Source organism: Balaenoptera ricei, chromosome 8 (assembly GCF_028023285.1).
Source record: "Balaenoptera ricei isolate mBalRic1 chromosome 8, mBalRic1.hap2, whole genome shotgun sequence".
NCBI lineage: Eukaryota > Metazoa > Chordata > Mammalia > Artiodactyla > Balaenopteridae > Balaenoptera > Balaenoptera ricei.
In genome coordinates this window covers 14,916,868-14,938,460 of record NC_082646.1, presented here as the reverse complement: position 1 = coordinate 14,938,460, position 21,593 = coordinate 14,916,868, and the positions used below count along the sequence as shown (strand labels likewise).

The 21,593-nt window shown below is 43.3% G+C and overlaps 1 protein-coding gene across 1 annotated transcript in view; it reads right to left on the bottom strand.

The window, feature by feature from the left end:
- Window positions 1-14,700: 14,700 nt before the first annotated feature.
- DSCAML1 (DS cell adhesion molecule like 1) overlaps window positions 14,701-21,593 on the bottom strand; it is a 348,912-nt gene continuing 342,019 nt past the window's right edge. Inside the window, exons 28-33 of the mRNA XM_059929303.1 lie at window positions 20,563-20,593; window positions 20,296-20,414; window positions 19,841-19,993; window positions 19,031-19,225; window positions 17,497-17,808; window positions 14,701-15,728 (exon numbers count right to left, since the gene is read on the bottom strand). Coding sequence (XP_059785286.1) covers window positions 15,262-15,728; window positions 17,497-17,808; window positions 19,031-19,225; window positions 19,841-19,993; window positions 20,296-20,414; window positions 20,563-20,593 — 1,277 coding nt within the window. The 3' untranslated portion in view covers window positions 14,701-15,261. The remainder of the gene's footprint in view (window positions 15,729-17,496; window positions 17,809-19,030; window positions 19,226-19,840; window positions 19,994-20,295; window positions 20,415-20,562; window positions 20,594-21,593) is intronic.

Genomic DNA, 21,593 nt, shown 5'->3' with positions numbered 1-21,593 from the left:
CTGGGCATATACCCAGAGAAAACCGTAATTCAAAAAGACACATGCACCCGAATGTTCATTGCAGCACTATTTACAATAGCCAGGTCATGGAAGCAACCTAAATGCCCATCAACAGACGAACGGATAAAGAAGTTGTGGTACATATATACAATGGAATATTACTCAGCCATAAAAAGGAACGAAATTGAGTCATTTGTTGAGAAGTGGATGGATCTAGAGACTGTCATACAGAGTGAAGTAAGTCAGAAAGAGAAAAACAAATATCGTATATTAATGCATGTATGTGGAACCTAGAAAAATGGTACAGATGAGCCGGTTTGCAGGGCAGAAGTTGAGACACAGATGTAGAGAATGGACATATGGACACCAAGGGGGGAAAACTGCGGTGGGGTGGGGATGGTGGTGTGCTGAATTGGACGATTGGGATTGACATGTATACACTGATGTGTATAAAATTGATGCCTAATAAGAACCTGCAGTATAAAACAACAAACAAACAAAACAACTAATACTAAACTTTAATTGGGTTATTTGTATGGAAATATGTTAATATAAATGTTTCAGACATTACATGAAATTTCTAAAAATCTTATATTTGTATTTGTATGGAAATATGTATGGAAATATGTTAATATAAATGTTTCAGACATTATATGAAATTTCTAAAAATCTTATATTTGTATTTGTATGGAAATATGTATGGAAATATGTTAATATAAATGTTTCAGACATTACATGAAATTTCTAAAAATCTTATATGTTCTGGTATAATGTTATAAGTAATAATCCTAGTTATTACTTTAAAATGTATATCTCAGAAATAACTAATTTTCTTGTCAACTGCATTATTATGAACTTTCATCAAATCTTTAACAGTGGTCATTTTTAAGTCTTTTGTCATTTACAGACAGTGCTGGGCGTACTCTGATGCTTTTGCAAATATGTTCCTATAAAAGGCTTTCATCTTCAAGAAATTCATGGAAAAGACTCTGACAAGTACAGGTTTCTGGTAACTGACTGTACTGCTGAACTGAATGAATAAGCATTTTCAGAACTCTAATGAAAAACTGATGAACTCATAAAAGTGCTAACAAAAGATCAAGATGAAAAAAAAATTAATTACATGGGACTGAGTGAACTGATGAGGATGAGTATAATTTTTGTGACTTTCTGTCTGAATTAAAAAAAAAAAATCCCACAAGGACTCAGAGGCAAAGAATATACAAATCAATTTTCACTGCAAAGTAAAGGAGCTGTTACAGTGGAGGATTACTGGACTGAATGTCAATATTATGACATAGTATGAGTGTGTTTCATGTTTGGTAATTGCAATCATTGTTGCTTTTGTTGTGGTCATCCATGTACAATGCTTGGTGTCAGTCTATTTATCTCTTGTAAAAATAAACTACAGTGTGTGTGTGTGTGAAAAAAAAATCAGTAGTATTTCTATATGCTAACAACAAATTATCTGAAAATGAAATATAGAAAAGATCCATTTATACAATAGCAACAAAACCAATAAAATACTTAGGGATAAACTAAGGAGGTGAAAGATCTCTATTCTGAAAACTACAAGACGTTGATTAAAGAAATTGAGGAAGACACAAATAAATGTTCATGAATTGGAAGGCTATAGTTAAAATGTCAGTACTACCCAAAGCCATCTATAGATTCAATGCAATCACTATCAAGATTTCAATGGCATTTTTACAGAAATAGAAAAACAACACTAAAGTTTATATGGAACCACAAAAACCCTGAATAGCCAAAACAATCCTGAGAAAGAAGAACAAAGCTGGAGGCATGATACTCCCTGATTTCAAACTGTATTACAAAGCTATAGTAATCAAAACAGTATGATACTGGCATAAAAATAGACAGATCAGTGGAACAGAATTTAGAACCCAGAAATAAACCCAAGCATATACAGTTAACTAATATTTACTAAGAGAGCCAAGAATACTCATTGGAGAAAAGATAATCTCTTTGATAAATGGTGCTGGGAAAATTGGATATTCACATTTAAAAGAATGAAACTAGACCCTTATCTTACACCACTCACAAAAATTAACTCAAAATGGATTAAAGACTTAAATATAAGACCCGAAATCATGAAACTCCTAGAAGAAAACATAGGAAAAAACTCCTTGACATGGGCCTTGGCAATGATTTTTTGGATATGACACCTAAAGCACAGCTACAAAATAAAAAAATAAACAAGTGGGACTACACCAAACTAAAAATCTTCTGCACAGCAGAAGAAACAATAAAGTGAAAAGAACCTATGGAATGGGAAAAGATATTGTAAATCATATATCTGATAAGGGGTTAATAGCGAACATATTTAAAGAACTTATACACCTCAATAGCAAAACCCCCAATAATCCAATTAAAAATGGGCAAAATCCTGAAGAGACATTTTTTTCCCAAAGGAAAATATACAAATGACCAACAGGTACATGAAAAGATGGTCAACATTACTAAGCATTAGGGAAATGCAAATCAAACCCACAAAGAGATATCACCTCATGCCTGTTAGAACAGCCATCATCAAAAAGATGAGAGATAACAAATGCTGGCAAGAATGTGGAGAGAAAGGAACACTTGTGCATTGTTAGTGGGGTTGTAAACGGGTACAGCCACTATGGAAAACAGTAACATCAAAAAATTAAAAATAGAACTACCATATGATCCAGCAATTCCACTTCTGGGAATATTTCTAAAGGAAATGAAAACACTAACTTGGAAAGATATCTCACCCCCACGTTCAAAGCAGCATTATTTATAATAGGAAAGGCATGGGAACAACCTGAGTGTTGGATAAATGCATAGAGAAGTTGTGGTATATACATACAATGGAATACTATTCAGCCATAAAAGATTGAGGAAATCCTGCTATTTGTGACAACATGGATGGACCTTGAAGGCATTATGCTAAGTGAAATAAGTCAGATAGAGAAAGACAAATACTGTATGATCTCACTTATACGTGGAATCTAAAAAAAAAAAAAAAAAATCAAAACTAAAACAGAAAACATTTTGGTTGTTGGACTGAGGTTCTTTGACCAGCACCAGTGCTCTGAGACTGAACCACATATGTTTTTGTTTTCATAGGAGTTATACTTTCTTACAGGTAATTATAAAGATATGAGAGTATCCATGCTAAGTGGTGAGCAGAGTGCTTAACACAGTAGACTCTCAATAAAGAGGAATATCATATGATGTCGCTTATATGTGGAATCTAAAAAAAATGATACAAATGAACCTATTTACAGAACAGAAACAGACTCACAGACTTAGAGAATGAACTTATGGTTACCTGGGGGGAAGGGTGGTAGGGAGGGATAATTAGGGAGCTTAGGATTGACATGCACACACTGCTATATTTAAAATGGATAACCAACAAGGACCTACTGTATAGCACAGGGAATATTCTGTAACAACCTAATGGGGAAAAGAATTTGAAAAAGAATAGATACATGTATATGTATAACTGAATCACTTTGTTGTGCACCTGAAACTAACACAACATTGTTAATCAACTATACTCCAATATAAAATAAAAGTTTAAAAAAGCAGCAGTTATTATTGTGTTACATTGTATTGTTTTCTTGTACCTTGGGACACTATGCTGAGAAAATCAAGGTTTCATGAGGGCTCAGTCTTCACTGGTCTGCCACTCCTTGACCATTTCTTCCACTCTTTACCTGTCATCCATCTATCTAACATATATTATGCTTTTATTAAGTCAGGCACTGTCCTGGGTATAACTGGGAAGGGATAGAGCCGTTCTCTGCCCTTGGTGGTACCAAGACTTTGGGTAAAAGTCAGAGGGGCAGATCAAGCTTAGTGTAAGGGGGACTTTCCTAGCAGAGCTGTCCAAAGGTGAACTGTGCTGGCTTGGGAGGTGATGTATTCTCTATCAGGAGGTAAGCATGTGAAGGACAGATGATCCTTGCTAACTGCAGAAGGGATTCAAGATCTGGATGGAAGTCTGAACCAGGTAGCCCTGAAGGCCTGTTTGAATCCTGAGATTCACTGATTCTTAGAGACACTAAAACCAAACCTGGATCACCTCCAGGGTAACACACATCTGGCAGCTGTTGCCCCTTCTGCCCGAGAGCATTGCTGCCACTGCCCAGAAGATATGGATTCTGGGAGGAAGAACAGAGCCTTGACTGGTCCTCCCAACCTCCTCTCCTACAAACAAAGCTACCCTCCTCTCTGAGCTCATCAGTTGCTGTTCCCCAACACTTTGCCTGCGTAGATGTGAGTGAAGGGGAGATGGCATGTGGGGAGATGCCCTGAACCTGAGTTATGGAGTGAGGGTTTCCATGGAGAGCCAAGTTCCTCCTCATCTTCTGCATAAATTAAGATGCTGTTAGCTGTTGTAAAGATAAACTCCCAAATCTCAGTGGCTTAATACAAGTTTTTTTTTTCCTCAAAAAAAGTCCAGTTGGCATTCGTAGGGGTAGAGGGGCCTCTGCTCTGCACAGATGTATAGGAAACCAGGCTGAGTGAAGCTCTGTCATCGTTAGTAAGTGGTTTCTGAGCTCACCTTTGGCATTGACATCCAGTTGGCGAAAGTGGAGGGTGGCTAAGCCAGCTCTGAAAATAACATGTATCAATTCTACCACATTCCACTGGTCAGAACTTAGTCTTAGGACCCTATCCAGAAGTCAGGGGACTAGGAACTGTAGTCACCAGCACTGGCCCTTTGCATCCCCACTGCTTAGCTCAGTGGCAGGGCATAGGAAGGGTTTCAGTGTATTTGGTGAGTGAATAAATGCTTGGGTATCATCTTTCTTGTTACAAATACAGATGTCTGGCAGAAAACAGTTAGGAAGTTCCTCAAAAGGTAAACATAGAATTACAATTTGATCCAACAATTCTACTCCTAGTTGTATACCCAAAAGAATTAAAAGCAGGGATTCAAACAATTACTTATACACCAATGTTCATAGCAGCAGTATTCACAATAGCAATATTCACAATTTGCAAAAGGAAACAACCCGTGTCCATCAATAAGTGAATGGGACAAAAAGTGTAATATATACACACAATGGAATATTATTTAGCCTTAAAAAGGAATGAAATTCTAATACATGCTTCAACATGGGTGAACCATGAAAACATTATGCTGAGTGAAAAAACCTAGACAAAAAAGACAAATACTGTATGATTCCACTTATATGAGTTTCCTACACTAGTCACATTAACAGAGACAGAATGTAGAATGGTGGTTACCAGAGGCTGGGTGGAGGGGAAAGGGAGCTAGTGCTTAATGGGTATAGAGTTTTTCTTTGGGATGATGAAAAATTTCTGGAAATGGATAGTGGTGATGTCGCACAACATTGTAAATGTACTTAATGCCACTGAACTGTACACTTAAAAATGGTTAAAATGATCAGTCACAAGAAGAAAACTGGAAAATTCACAAATATGTGGAGATTAAACAACATGCTACTGAGCAACAAATGGGTCAATGAAAAAATCAAATAAGAAATTTAAAAATGACTTGAGACAAATGAAAATGGAAATATAACATATCAAAATTTGTGGGATGCAGCAAAAGCAGTTCTAAGAGGGAGGTTCATAGTTATAAATACCTACCTCAGGAAACAAGAAAAATCTCAAAGCAACCTAAATTTATACCTTAAGGAACTAAAAAATGAACAAATGAAGCCCAAAGTTAGTAGAAGGAAGGAAATAAAGATCAGAGTGGAAGTAAATAAAATAGAGACTAAAAAGACAATAGAAAAAAAATCAATGAACTAAGAGCTGGTTGTCTGGAAAGATAAAATTGGTAAACCTTTAGCTAGACTCATTCAGAAAACAAGAGAGGGCTCAAATTAATACAATCAGAAATGAAAGAGGAGGGAATTCCCTGGGGGTCCAGTGTTAAGACTCCACACTTCCACTGCAGGGACCTTTGGTTTGATCCCTGGTTAGGGAACAAGGATCCCACAAGCCAGACAGTGTGGAAAAAAAAAATGAAAGAGGAGGCATTGCAACTGATACTACAGAAACAGAAATGATCTTAAGAAACTACTATGAACAATTACATGCCAAATTGGACAACCTAGACAAAATGGATAAATTCCTAGAAACATACAAACTTCTAAGACTGAACCATGAAGAAACAGAAAATCTGAATAGACCAATTACTAGTAAGGAGATTGAATCAGCAATTAAAAAGCTTCCCACAAACCAAAGTCCAGGACCAGATGGTTCACTTGTGAATTCTACTAAATATTCAAATAAGAATTAATACCAATCCTCCTCAAAATCTTCCAAAAAAATAGAAAAGGAGGGAACAAATCCAAACTCATTTTATGAGGCCAGCATTGCCAAAACCAGGCAAGGACACCACAAGAAAAGAAAATTACAGGCCAACATCCCTGATGAATATAGACGCAAAAATTCTCAACAAAATATTAGCAAAAATAATTCAATAATACATTAAAAGGATCATACATCACGATTAAGTGAGATTTATTCCCAGGATGCAAGGATGGTTCAGCGTCTGCAAATCAGTCAACATGATACACCACATTAACACAATGAAGTATAAAAATCATGATTGGGCTTCCCTGGTGGCGCAGTGGTTAGGAGTCTGCCTGCCAATGCGGGGGACACGGGTTCGAGCCCTGGTCTGGGAAGATCCCACATGCCGCGGAGCAACTAAGCCCGTGAGCCACAACTACTGAGCCTACACGTCTGGAGCCTGTGCTCCGCAACAGAAGAGGCCGCGACAGTGAGAGGCCCACGCACTGCGATGAAGAGTGGCCACCATTTGCCGCAACTAGAGAAAGCCCTCGCACAGAAATGAAGACCCAACACAGCCAAAAATAAATAAATAAATAAATTAATTAATTAAAAAAAATCATATGATCATCTCAATAGATGCAGAAAAATCATTTGACAAAAATCCAACATTCATTTATAATAAAAACTCTCAACCAAGTGGGAATACAGGGAACATACCTCAACAGAGTAAAGGCCATATATGACAAACCCACAATTAACATCATACACAACAGTGAAAAGCTGAAAGCTTTTCCTCTAAGATCAGGAACAAGACAAGGATGTCCACTCTTACCACTTTTATTCAACATAGTATGGAAGTCCTAGGCAGAGCAATTAGGCAAGAAAAATAAATAAAAGTCATCCAAATTGGAAAGGAAGAAGTAAAACTGTCACTATTTGCAGATGACATGATATTGTATATAGAAAACCCTAAGGACGCTACCAAAAAAACTGTTAGAATAAACAAATTCAGTAAAGTTGTAGAATATAAAAATCAATATACAAAATCTGTTATGTTTATATACACTAATAACAAACTATCAGAAAGGGAAATTAGAAGACAACCTCATTTACAATTGTAACAAAAAGAATAAGATCCCTAGGAATAAATTTAACCAAGGAGGTGAAATACCTGTACTCTGAAAACTATAAGACACTGATGAAAGAAATTGAAGAAGACACAAATAAGTGGAAAAATATTCTGTGCTTATGGATTGGAAGAATTAATATTGTTAAAATGTCAATAATCCCCAAAGCGATCTACAGATTCAATGCAATCCTTAACAAAATTCCAATGGCATTTTTCATAGAAATGGAACAAACAACCCCAAAATTTGTGTGGAACCACAAAAGATGTCAAGTGGCCAAAGCAATCTTGAGAAAGAACAGCAAAGCTGGAGGCATCATCCTCCCTGATTTCAAACTATATTACTAAGCTATAGTAATCAAAACAGTATGGTACTGGCATAATAATAGACACATAGATCAGTGGAATAGAATAGAGAGCCCAGAAATAAACCCACACATATATGCTCAATTAATTTACAACAGAGGAGCCAAGAATATATGATGGGGAAATTACAGTCTCTATAATAAATGCTGTTGGGAAAACTGGACAGCCACATGCAAAAGAATGAAACTTGACCACTATCTTACACCATACACAAAAATTAACTCAAAATGGGTTAAAGACTTGAATGTAAGACCTGAAATCATAAAATTTCTAGAAGAAAACATAGGCAGTAACCTCCTTGGTATCATTTTTGGTGATGATTTTTTGGATCTGACTCCAAAAGCAAAGGCAATAAAGGCAAAAATAAACAGGTGGGATTACATCAAACTAAAAAGCTGCTGCACAGCAAAGGAAACCATTAACAGAATGAAAAGGCAACCTACTAAATGGGAGATAATATTTGCAAATCGTATATCTGATAAGGGGTTAATATCCAAAATATATAGAGTACTCATACAACTTAATAGAAAAAACCAATCTGACTAAAAAATGGACGGAAAATCTGAATAGATATTTTTCCGAAGAAGACAACACAGGTGGCCAAAGGTACATGAAAAGGTGCTCAACATCATTAATCATTAGGGAAATGGAAATTAAAACCACAGTGAGAGCACATCACCCCTGTTAGAATGGGTATTATCAAAAAGAAATAACAAGTGTTGGTAAGGATATGGAGAAAAGTATACTCTTGTACACTGTTGGTGACACTGTAAATTGGTGTAGCCACTATGGAAAACTGTACAGAAGTTCCTCAAAAAATTAAAAATTGAACTATCACATGACCCAGGAATTACACTTCTGGGTATTTATCCAAAGAAAATGAAAACACTAATTTGAAAAGATGTCTATACCCTCATGCTCACTGCAGCATTATTTACAATAGCCAAGACATGGAAGCAACCTAAGTGTCCATCAATGAAGAATAAAGAACATATGATATATACATACAATGGAATACTATTCAGCCATAAAAAGAATAAAATCTTGCCATTTGTGATGATATGAATGGAGCTTGAGGGCATTATGCTGAGTGAAATAAGTCAGACAGAGAAAGACAAATACCGTTGTATTTGAATCACTGTCAAGGGATTCTATGATCTCACTTATACATGGAATATTAAAACAACAACAACAAAACCCCCAAACTACAAGCTCATAGATACAGAGAACAGATTAGTGGTTGCCAGAGGCAGGGTTGGGGGTGGGTGGGTGGTGGAGTGGGCTAAATGGATGTAGGGGGTCAAAAGGTACAAACTTCAGTTATAAAATAAGTCATGGGGATGTAATGTATAACATGGTAACTATGGCTAATAATACTGTATTGCGTATTTAAAAGTTGTTAAAAGAGTAGATCTTAAAAGTCACAAGAAAAAAATTTGGTAACTATGTATAGTGACAGATATTAACTAGACTTATTTTGGTGATCATTTCACAATGTATACAAATATCAAATCATGTACATACAATATTATATGTCAACTATACCTCAATAAAAAAGAAATATGTTCTTCATGAAAAAAAGTTAAACATAGAATTACCATTTTATCCAACAATTCCACTCCTAGTTATATACCTAAAAGAATTGAAAGCGGGGACCCAAACAGGTACTTATACACCAATGCTCATAGCAGCAGATTCACAAACAAAAGGAAAGAACCCAAGTGTCCATCAATAAGTGAATGGGATAAAAAAAATGTGATGTATACATGCAATGGAATATTATTCACCCTTAAAAATGAATGAAATTCTGATACATGTTACAACATGGATGAACCTTGAAAACATGCTGAGTGAAGTAAACCAACAGAAAGGACAAATACTGTGTGACTGTGATTCCACTGACATGAGGCATCTAGAGTAGTCCAATTAATAGAGACAGAAAGTAGAATGGTGGTTTCCAGGAGCTGGGGGAAAGGGAAATGGGGAATTAGTGTTTAATGGGTACAGAGTTTTTGTTTGGGAAGCTGAAAAAGTTCTGGAAATGGATAATGGTGATGGTTGCACCACAAGGTGAATCTACTTAATGTTACTGAATTGCACACTTAAAAATGGTTAAAACATTAAGGAAACAAACTCATTTACCATTGCATCAAAAACAATAAAATACCTAGGAATAAACCTACCTAAGGAGGCAAAAGATCTGTACTTTGAAAGCTATAAGACACTGGTGAAAGAAATCGAAGATGACACAAACAGATGGGTAGATATACCATGTTCTTGGATTGGAAGAATCAATATTGTCAAAATGACTATACTACCCAAGGCAATCTACATATTCAATGCAATTCCTGTCAAATTACCAATGGCATTTTTCACAGAACTAGAATAAAAAAAATTTTAATTTGTATGGAAACAGAAAAGACCCTGAATAGCCGAAGCAATCCTGAGAAAGAAAAATGGAGCTGGAGGAGTCAGACTCCCTGACTTCAGACTATACTACAAAGCTACAGTAATCAAGACAATATGGTACTGGCACAAAAACAGAAATATAGATATTGGAACAGGATAGAAAGCCCAGAGATAAACCCATGCACCTATGGGCAACTATTATGACAAAGGAGGCAAGAATATACGATGGAGAAAAGGCAGTCTCTTCAATAAGTGGTGTTGAGAAAACTGGACAGCTACATGTAAAAGAATGAAATTAAAGAACTAAATGTAAGATTGGATACTCTAAAACTCTTAGAGGAAAATATAGGCAGAACACTCTGACATAAATTTCAGCAATATCTTTTGGGATCCACCTCCTAAAGTAATGAAAAGATAAACAAAAATAAACAAATGGGACCTAATTACACTTAAAAGCTTCTGCACAGCAAAGGAAACCATAAACAAAAAGAAAAGACAACCCACAGAATGGGAGAAAATATTTGCAAATGAAGTGACTAACAAGGGATTGATCTCCAAAATAAACAAACAGCTCATGCAGCTCAATATCAAAAAAACAAACAACCCAATCAAACATGGGCAGAAGCCCTGAATAGACATTTCTCCAAAGAAGACATACAGATGGCCAGAAAGCACATGAAAAGATGCTCAACATCACTAATTATTAGAGAAATGCAAATTAAAACTACAGTGAGGTGTGACCTCACACCGGTCAGAATGGCCATCATCAGAAAGTCCACATACAATAAATGCTGGAGAGGGTGTGGAGAAAGGGGAACCCTCCTACACTGTTGGTGGGAGTGTAAATTGGTACAGCAACTGTGGAGAACAGTATGGCGGTTCCTTAAAAAACTTAAGAACTACCATATGACCCAGCAATCCCACTACTGGGCATATATCTGGAGAAAACCATAAGCTGAAAGGATACATACACCCCAATGTTCACTGCAGCACTGTGCACAATAAGCCAAGACATGGAAGCAACCTTAATGTCCACCCACAGATGAATGGATAAAGAAGTTGTGGTACATATATACAATGGAATATTACTCAGCCATAAACAAGAATGAAATAATGCCATTTGCAGCAACATGGATGGACCTAGAGATTATCACACCAAATGAAGTAAGTCAGGAAGAGAAAGACAAATATCACATGATATCACTTATATGTGGAATCTAAAAAATGATACAAGTGAACTTATTTACAAAACAAAAACAGACTCACAGACTTCAAAAACACACTAATGGTTACCAAAGGGGAAAGGTGGGGGGAGGGATTAATCAGGAGTTTGGGATTAACATATATACACTACTATATATAAAATAGATAATCAACAAGGACCTACTGTACAGCACAGGGAACTTACTTGATATTCTGTAATAATTTATGTGGTAAAGGAGTCTGGGGGCTTCCCTGGTGACGCAGTGGTTGAGAATCTGCCTGCCAATGCAGGGCACATGGGTTCGAGCCCTGGTCTGGGAAGATCCCACATGCCGTGGAGTGACTAGGCCCGTGAGCCACAGCTACTGAGCCTGCGCGTCTGGAGCCTGTGCTCCGCAACAAGAGAGGCCACGATAGTGAGAGGCCCGCGCACCGCGATGAAGAGTGGCCCCCGCTTGCCGCAACTAGAGAAAGCCCTCGCACAGAAACGAAGACCCAACACAGCCAAAAAAAAAAAAAAAAAAGTCTGAAGAAGAATGGATATATGTATATGTATAACTGAATCACTTTGCTGAGCAGCAGAAACTAACACAACATTGTAAATCAACTATACTCTAATATAAAATAAAAGTTAAAAAATTTTAAGAAATGGTTAAAATGGTAAATGTTATTTTGTGTATCTTTTACCACACATACAAAAAGTACAAATGCCTGGGTTGCATGACTGCAAATTGTGATTCAGTTGGGATTGGCGAGATCTGGGCTTCTTTGTTTTTTAACAAGCTTCTCAGGTGAATCTGATGTGCAACTAAGATCCACTGGTCTAGCTCTGGTTTTTGGCAGAAGGGAGAGAGCAAGGGCATGCTCTCTCGGAAGCCTTTCTAGAGGGCTTCTTGAACTCTAGGGTGCATATGAATCCTCTAGGGATTTTGCTAAACTGCAGATTTTGATCCAGTGGTCCTGGGGTGTGGAATTCACATGTCTAACAAGCTCCTAGGTGATGCTCCTGCTGCTGGTCTGTGGACCGCACTCTGAGTATCAAGATGCTAGAGACACATGGTGGTCTTGTCTGTGGGGGACAAAGTGGAGATCTGGGAAGGAGCAGGAAAATGCGTAAGATGATGGCTCCAGATACAGTGTTCAGTGATGATGAGCTGGGGATGACTGAGCAGGAGGTGAGCTAATCAGTGAACTAGCTTCTGAGTACTGTTCAAACAGGCAGGCTTGTGGTTTAGCTAAAGAACGCATAGAGGTTAGAAATCATCAGCCCACAAAAGTGTGTGGATTTTGCACGAGTCTGTCTGAATTTCCAGAACTCGTGTTTCTTAGTAAGGGGCCCAGCTCAACTGAGCACAAGTGAAACTGGCTCGTGCTTCACTGCTCTGTTGCCTCTTCAAGTCCTTTTCCCTCCTACACGATCCACCTCGGGTCCAAGGCCTTCTCCAACAGAGCCCCAGAGCCGAACACCTCCCCTGCTATGACTGTCCCTGCCAGAGTCAGCCCGTCCGAGCTGCCCACTCCATCCAGCTCAGCATGCGGTAGAGGCTCCCCTCCCTGAATGGCTAACAGTTCCACACTGGCTGCTTTCCCGCCAGTGAGGCCAGCTGGGTCACCTGGTCCTGGCAGAGTGTTCACCTGGCATCATCCTCAGGGCAGAACTGAAACAGCCTCTGAATAGTGAAACATGGGGCAGGATGGCCCAGTGGTTAAGGAATCAGACGCTCTTGGTTTGAACCTCATCTCCATCTCTTCCTGCTCCTCTAACCTTGGATAACTTACTCGGCTCTCCAGGGCTCCAGTTTCTCACCTGCCTAATGGAGATGGTGATGCCGGCTTCCCAAACCTGCCGTGAGTTTACATCAGCCAATCTTCAATGAGAACTCGGGGCTTGATCATTGGGCCTGCAGTTTGAGAAGTGACCTGCAGGTGGCGCATGCAGCCCTGGGGAGGTAGCCCGTCCTCCAGTGATGGAAGGAGTCTGGAGGGCCTTTTCTCAGTAATGCCGCTAGCAGGTTCTCCGGGTGCATCCTGGCTGTGGGGGCTGAGAGGGAGTCTCCCCAAGGGCCTAGGAGTCACCCAGGAGCACATAACCTCTGCCCCCTCCCGTCTTTCATGCCAACAGCCCTCCCCCTGCAATGTAGTTACCCATGGGTGGGAGCTCCCGTGTCCGCACTCGCTGGGGCTCAGGAACTGTTTGTGGAATGAGCCGCTTATTGGAAAGCGCTTCTACCCAAGGTCATGCATGCCAGGGAGGGCCTCCCTGTGGCCCAGACTGCCGGGTACAACTCGCATCCTGCACACACCTTCCCTCCCTCCCTCCCTCCCCCCTCCCCAGCCCTGGGGTCCCCTTCCCTCTTCCTTCTCTCCGTTTTGGGGAAGGGGTGGTGGGAACAGCAGGGCCCAGGCTCACCTTCCTTCCAGATTCCCGGTCCACAACTCAGTCTCGACTTTGGGTGCTGAGCTCAGGAGCCCCCTTTGTACTTCTGAGGGGCACTTCCTTTTCACCCAGGGGGCCTGGCCACCGTGGAGGGGCACTGTGAACTCCACGCCCCTGGGCTTTTGCCTTCTCCTGGGTCCTTCCCTCTCCTCTGCCTATCCAAACCCTCACGTCCTTGGAGGCCCAGCTCACGTGCCCTTTGACCCTCTTCTCAGAAACGGCTCCTTTGCGTACCTGCACGTGGGTGCGATTCCTTCCACCTGGAATCTAATTGCAGCTCCTCTGACACCAGGTGCCCGCTGCCTCATTCTCTCTGGCTGCAACCCATTCCCCTCCTCCATGAGCCCTTTTCACCTCTCTGACCTCTGATGACCTCACTCCTTCTCCCTTTGGTCTTATCTTGTCCTAACAGTCAGCCCAGAACTTCAGGCTCTGGCCGGACCCCCAGGGTAATATAATCTCTCCCTCCCTTCCCAGTTTAGAGGCATCTCTTACACAACTTAACTGCCCACTAGCGGTTAGCGTAGCTTTGTTCCCCTGGCTACACTGCTTTCTCCCACAGGAGAGAAGCCAGTAGACACAGCCTCCCACCCCCATACCAGCTCCCAAGCCCTCTCGCCAAGGTTGCCTCATTTTACCAATAAGCAAACTGTGGCTCAGAGGGGTTTAGGAGCTCGCTCAAAGACACACAGCTGGTCCTCCGTAGGGCCCAGCACAGAAGTGCTCAAGGAGGCGGCTTGGCTAATGGAAAGCCTTTTAAAAAGTTTAACGTGCTGAGCTAAAGCCCGGCTTCTCGAAGTCTCTCCCTGAGAGACAGACGTCCTGGTATAGGGGCCTTTCCTCCCTGCCTCCCCACTGGCCCTTGCCAAATGGGAAAAAAGCCACCATGTAGAAACATAACCTTTATTGCACACGGCGCTGGGTCTTTTTTCATAGAAAAAGGTATCAACACATAAGCATCTGCAAATTGAAGCAACTCCTGGTTTTCTTGGAACAGTAAAATCGCATGCAGTGTCTCTGAGTTGGGATTTTGGTCTTTGTCAAAACCACCTAGATTGGAGGGAGGGTGAGTAGGAGGGAAAAATTGCTGAGCCTTTGTGCCTCTGTCTCAAAATAAGGTGAGAGAAATATATAGATATATAGCTTGTCGATGTGTTCCTCTCCCTCTATATATGTATATATCTCTCCACACATATTTTGTGGGGTGGGGAATTTGACTCGCACTGTCAAATTCTTTGTGCCCTGGCTTCATGGAGAAGAAGAAAATAGTTTCATTTGTACAAAAGAGTTCTATGTACAAGCGTTCATGACTTGGGGGTTGTCTTTCCCTTGTTGGTTGGTTTTTGTCTGTCAATTTAATATAAATAATGCAGGAAATCAGCCCAGCTGGTGTGTGAGGGCTGGAGGTGCAGACAGGTCCAGGCGGAGGGCCGCTCTTCTGGTTGTGCCCCTACACCAGGGTGTAGGATTTGGAGTAGGCCCCGGCCCCCTGCTTCTGAGACCTCCCTACCCCTGATGTGCTCATCTCGAGAAGTGAGTCCCTGGAGCCCCCCATTTTGGTGTGTGGGCCCCCGGCCCGCGGAGGCTCAGTGCTGGGGGCCGGAGGGGCGGCACTGGGGGCAGCCGGGGGCTCGGCAGGGGTGGGACCGGGTGCCGGGGGCGCCGTGCCGGCTGGGGGAGCTGGCATGGCCAGAGTCCTCTGAGGTAAGGTGGCTGTGGCGGCGGCCCCCGGGTGCGGGAGGCCCAAGGGCTTGTTGGCGGGGTCCAGGGTCAGGTGGCGAGCCTGGGGCTGGTAGGTTCGAGCCAGGTTCCTGATGGAGGCCTCGCGGGGCGGGACCACGGGGCAGGGCTCCCGCCCGTCTGCCTTTCGGAAGAAGGCCTCCGACTTGGCGTAGAGGGGCAGGTTACAGTAGTCACCTGGAATGGAGGAAGCAGGGCGTGTTAGCGGCAGAGGCCTCTTGGAACCAGCGGCCAGCTTCTTCCCCTACCCCTACCCCTCAGTCTTCTCCCTGACATCTCATAGGAGTCCCTCCACTAGACGGGCAGTAAAGAGTCGAGGAAAGATGCGTTACTTGGCCTCTCTGAGCCTCAGTTTTCTTATCTATGAAATGGGGATAATCATATTTCCCTACAGGAGTACTGTGAGGAGGGAATGAGATAAAGTAAGGAAAGCGCTTCAGTACAGTGGCTGGCGCACAGCAATGCTCAGTAAATTGATCCCCATTGTTAATTGATCACTATAGCCGATCAGCATCAGCTGGTGGAGAGCTCATTTCTAAACAGGGATGTCCTAAGAGCTCTGGCTGTTAGAAAGCATTTTTTTTTTTTTGGCCATGCCGCGTGGCTTGCGGGATCTTAGTTTCCCAACCAGGGATCGAACCCAGGTCCATGGCAGTGAAAGCGCCAAGTCTCAACCACTGGACCATCAGGGAATTCCCTAGAAAGCTTTTCTTTACTCCGAGGAGGAAAGGAATGTCACTCCCTGTCACTTCCCCACATTCAGCCCGATTCTGTCCTCTGAGGACCCCCAGAACAAGGCCTTCCCCTCTTTCTTACCGCGGCCTTTCAGACATCTGAAGTCAGCTACATTTCCCCGTCCCTCTCCTTCGTCTCCTCTTCTCCAGGCAGAATGTTCCTAATTTCTTAAAGTGCCCCCACGGGACAAGCTTCTAGGACCCTCACATACTGATCCCTCTGCCCTGTGAGCACGCTCGCCTGTGCACGTGCCTCTCTCCCATCCACTGTGCCAGGCGCTTTCCTTAGGTCACCTCGTTTAGTCCCCACAGCCCCCTGCATAGGTTAATACCTGCCTGCATTTTGCAAGTGAGGAAACTGAGGTTCAGAGAGATTAAGTAATTTGCCCAAATTCACACAGCTACACAGGGAGGGGGAGTCATTCAGGGCTGCTCGTCTCCTAAGTCTTTATAATTTCTGTTACCCCAGGCTCTTCTCTAGATGACCCTGAGCCCCTAGGTCAGCACGGCCACTTAGCAAGGCCAGTGCTGAGCAGACCAGATTGCCTGCTTTGACAGCCTGGGCCTTGCACCCTGTGGCCCTAATGTCTGCTGGGGGGCTTCCCTGCTCCCTTCCCCCTGGTTATCCTAGACCTGCCCTGCTGACCCCAAAGGACATATGCTCTGGCCAGGCCCCTGGAGTCAGATGGTTCCCAGTCAGGCTAGGTCATTGCCCACCATGAGGTTTGGCCACCACGGGCTGAACTGCCAGGATTGCTCCTTTGGGTCTAGATTAAGTTCAAACAGTATTGAGACCAATGGCCATTGGGCAGCTGACCCCATAAGCAGTCTCTTTCCATCCTGGCATAGCTTCAGATTAAGGGAATGATCACTACTTAATGAGAACCTACTATGTGCCAGGCACGTATATCATTTCTAATGATCCTTACAACAATGCAAAGTATATGCTATCAGTTGCATTTTACAAATGAGGAAATTAAGGCCAGAGAGGTTAAATGACTTGCCCAAGGTCACAGCGGTATTAAAAGGTTAAGCCAGGATGTGAGCCCTGATCTGCTTGCTCCCAAGTCCTTGTTCTTTGCACTACCCCCCGACTGCCAAGGAGCCGTGCTGGGCTGGCAGGACCCGGGTGCAGTTAGGGCTAGGTCTAGCCAGGGCTCGTGGGGTTTGGGGGCAGGGGACACAGCAAGGGAGGTGGTCTGAGTGCTCACTCTTGTTGGCCCGGTGAGGGATGGGCACAGCCACATTTTTGCCCCGGTCGGCATCCTGGGGCTTGGGTGGGGAGGCGGTGAAGCGGCAGATGCCAGGCTCTGAGGGTGTGCTCATGGATGTCATGCTGTCAGCGTTCTCATTGGTGCCTGTGGTCATCTGGTCAGAAGAGCTGTCGGAGATGAAACATTCGGTGATCTCAAACTTGGCGTGCTGCAGTTGTTCCTCCAGCTTGGCATGCTCATAGGCCCGGGCCAGCTCCTCATAGGTGGAAGAGGCGCTCTCAGTGGACACCATGCTGTTCCGTCCTTTGTCTGGGGAGATGGAAGGCACAGAATTGAGGGGAAATGAGTGGCACACCCCATATTCATTGCAGCATTATTTACAATAGCCAAGACATGGAAGCACCTGTATGTCCATCGGTGGATGAATAAAGAATATGTGATATATATATATATATAAATATATATATAAATACACACACACACACACACACACACACACACACAATGAGATATTACTCAACCATAAAAAAGGAAATCTTGCCATTTGGGAAGATATGGATGGACCTTGAGGGCATCATGCTAAGTGAAACAAATCAGACAGAGAAAGACAAACACTGTATGATCTCACTTATATGTGGAATCTAAAAAAACCCCAACAACAACAAACAAAACCCCCAAGCTCACTGATACAGAGAATTGATTGGTGGTGGCCAAAGGTGGGGGGTGGGAGTTGGGCAAAATGGGTGAAGGTGGTCAAAAGGTACAAACTTCCGGTTATAAATAAGTCATGGGGATGTAATGTACAGCATGATAACTATAGTTAATAACACTGTATTGAATGTTTGGAAGTTGCTAAGAGAGTAGTTCTTTAAAGTTCTCATTATAAGAAAAAAAATTGTAACTATACATGGTGATGGATGTTAACTAGACTTACTGTGGTGATCATTTTGCAATATATACAAATATCAGATCATTATGTCGTACACCTGAAACTAAATGTTATACGTCAGTTATATCTCGATAAAAAATAAAGTGGGTTTATGGGGAAAGGGTGTAAATGAGATCAGACTGAGCAGTTCCCCTATCTATAAGCCCAGCAGCCATCTGAAAGCCTGACTATAGAGTGGACCAGGCTCACAAGATCCTGCTCTCCGCTTGTGAAGGTAGTGGTGGTGGCAGAAGTGGGATATTTGATGTGCTGCCTAATGAAGGGCAGAACATCTTTCATTCTTGATAATCAGCATCACCCTCTGAGCAACACTTAGCCTTTTCTCCAACAAACATCACGTGTACCATTTTCTCTGTCATCTTTTGGGAGAGCAAAATGAAATCCTTGACCAAGCAGAGCTCCGCTAGGTCAAGTGTTTTTGTCATAGCCACAGAGTGAGTCAGTGACCAGCTGGAAATGAAACGGACCTGTGCCTTGGACTCCAACAGCTGGCGGGTAGGAGTTGGGAAAACCAAAGGTGGAGATGGGTAATGGGGGAGCTGGAGGAGAGTGAGCAGAGTGAAGGCAGGTCCTTGGGCTCACCTGTGTCCTGGGAGAGGCTGGCACTGTAGCTGTCACTCTCGGTGACAGTGACACCATGCTGGGAGCCCACAGTGCGCCAGTCGGAGGTGAGGGTGCGGGCGGGTGTGGAGGCCTGGCACTTGGTCAGAGTCCACTGGCTTGAGTACCGGTTCCGGGTGCTGTGGGCTGACTTTACATTCTTCCTGGACACTGGATCTGCACAGAGGAAGCAAGGGCTAGTACCCTCCAGCTGCAGGTATTCAGGCTTGGGCAGCTGGCATTTACCAGAAAGGGCAGCAGGAGCAAGGGAGGAGGCAGAAGCAGCCACAGAAGCTCCCCTGGGAGAGCTGAGCGAGCTGCCTTTCCTGACCACACAGCTATCTGTGGGGGAGGAGAGCAACAGTGTCGGGCAGTGGGTGGCGTCCTAGTCCTCCCCCGCCACCCTGTCTTTTCCTTCAGCCTGGGAAGAATGTCACCTCATCTCCTGCTGCCTCATGACTGTCCATTCACTACAGTCCTGGATGTATGCTATGCTTATGTCCAGAGTCACAGTGGAAGATGCAGAAGGCCCTTGGAGAGAAAGAACAACTAACCCTCTCAAAATTGCTAGGTAAGGAAACTGAGGCCCAGAGAGATAAGGTTAGTGACATGCCCAAGGCCATAGCTAGTGAGTCTATAATCAAGGTCTCTAGACTCTAATTCCAGTGCTCTTTCCCTTCTTCCATGCTGCTCCTCCCTCCTTTTTTTAAAAAAAAATGTCACCTCTGTCTTATGCTGTGCCCACGAAACCCCGTGTGGGAGGAGGGCTGTCTCCCCAGGGATAATGCATACTGGTGCCTGGCCGGATGTCAGACATGTCGATGAGGGGTCCTGTGCTCTGGATGAGGGCTGGGTGGTGCAAGGAGACACCGGTGCAGAAACTCTGAGGGTTGACAGCTTGGCTGAACTCAGCATCAGTCACAGGGATGGTGGCCTTGTCATCTCCTGGGGGAAGAAGTACAATCAGCAGCAGTCCTTCCCTTTGGGCACCATCTTTGCTTCCCAAATTTCGCTTTGTCTTTATCCAACAATGAAACCAAGAAAGGTCAGGTCAAGTCTTCCCATTAACGGAGGAGGAAACCTAGTCCTTGAGAGAAGCTGCAGTGAGTTCCTAGGTTGTTGAGTTGTTGATGGGGCTGCTTCTGGAACCCTGGGCACTGTGTGAGGACTGCTGGTTGCCCTTCGTGGGATGTGGCCTGGGGAAGCACACTCAGCAGGACAGAGAGCTCACGGCACCTGTCACTCACCCAGCTGCTTGATGCCCTCCTTGTCCTCGATGAGTAGCTGGACCCTGGGGATGTCAATGTGTAGCCGTGGGCCCTGGGGTGGCCCCTTCACGGGGGTGTCAAAGCTTCGGTTGTTCTTGCTGTGGAGACAAGGGCTGGAGGTGGGTGACTCAGCAGCCATAAGGGGTTGGGGGAGGGGTTTTGAAGGACAGTGGGGTCTTAGAAACCTGTACCCTGAAGGGAGGAAGGGGGAGGGGAGGAGAGAGGAAGCAGCTGTGTGACACCCACCTTATCAACATTTCTGCCAAACTCTTTGCATCTGCAAAACAGTAGAGAGAGGGGACTGAGTGAGAATGCAGTCTGAGAAGGATGAGAATTGGAAGAGGCATGGGGAACAAGGTGGGAGAACTTCCTAAAATGGGGCCAGGGCTTGTCTCCTGGGAAGAAATATAAGGAGTTCTGAGACAGTCCAAAACATAAGGTCTCACTGCTCCCAATTCAGGATTTGGCTCAGTTCTGCTTTCCTTCCCTCAGATTTTTATCTAATAGGGAGATCCTTCCCAAAGCAGAGGGTATGTAAAGTGCTCCATCAGCTTCCTGAATTGACTCTAATCAAACAAAACATCATAGCAGTCTGGAAATGGGCATCAGTGGTAGGTCTATCCTCAGTTATCTGTTGGGGAGAGGAGAGAGTGGGGAATGAAGTAGAGGGGGTCAATGGGTATCTCCAGATGACATCAACCAAGAAGCTTCATTTCCTTCTCTAGGGCATCTGTCCCCAAAAAGTCCATGGATGGATTTGAGGGTCACTGTTTTGTCTCAGAGGAGCCTTGAATAGGTTCAGGACTCTCAGGTTAGGAATTGATAAGAGAGGAGAAGCAAAGGACCCAGGTAATCCACTAGACCTCTGATAACTGAGAATGATCTGTTAGATCGAATCTAGCTTCATGAACACATTCAACCATCTATCTACCCACTCATCCATCCATTCATTATTGATCTATCCACCTGTCAATCCATCCCACCCATACATCATGCATTCATTCAACTACCCATCCATCCATCCAGCCAGCCAGCCACTGATCCAACCATTCATCCATTCAACCATCAACCCATCCAACCATCTAATCATCTGTACAACCATCTGTTCAACCATTCATCTAATTATCCATTCATCTATTCAACCATTCATCCAATCATCCATTCATACAACCATCTATCCATCTTATCAACCATCTATCCATCCAAGTACCCATCCATCCATCCATCCATCCATCCATCCATCCAAGTATCCATCCATCCATCCATCCATCCATCCT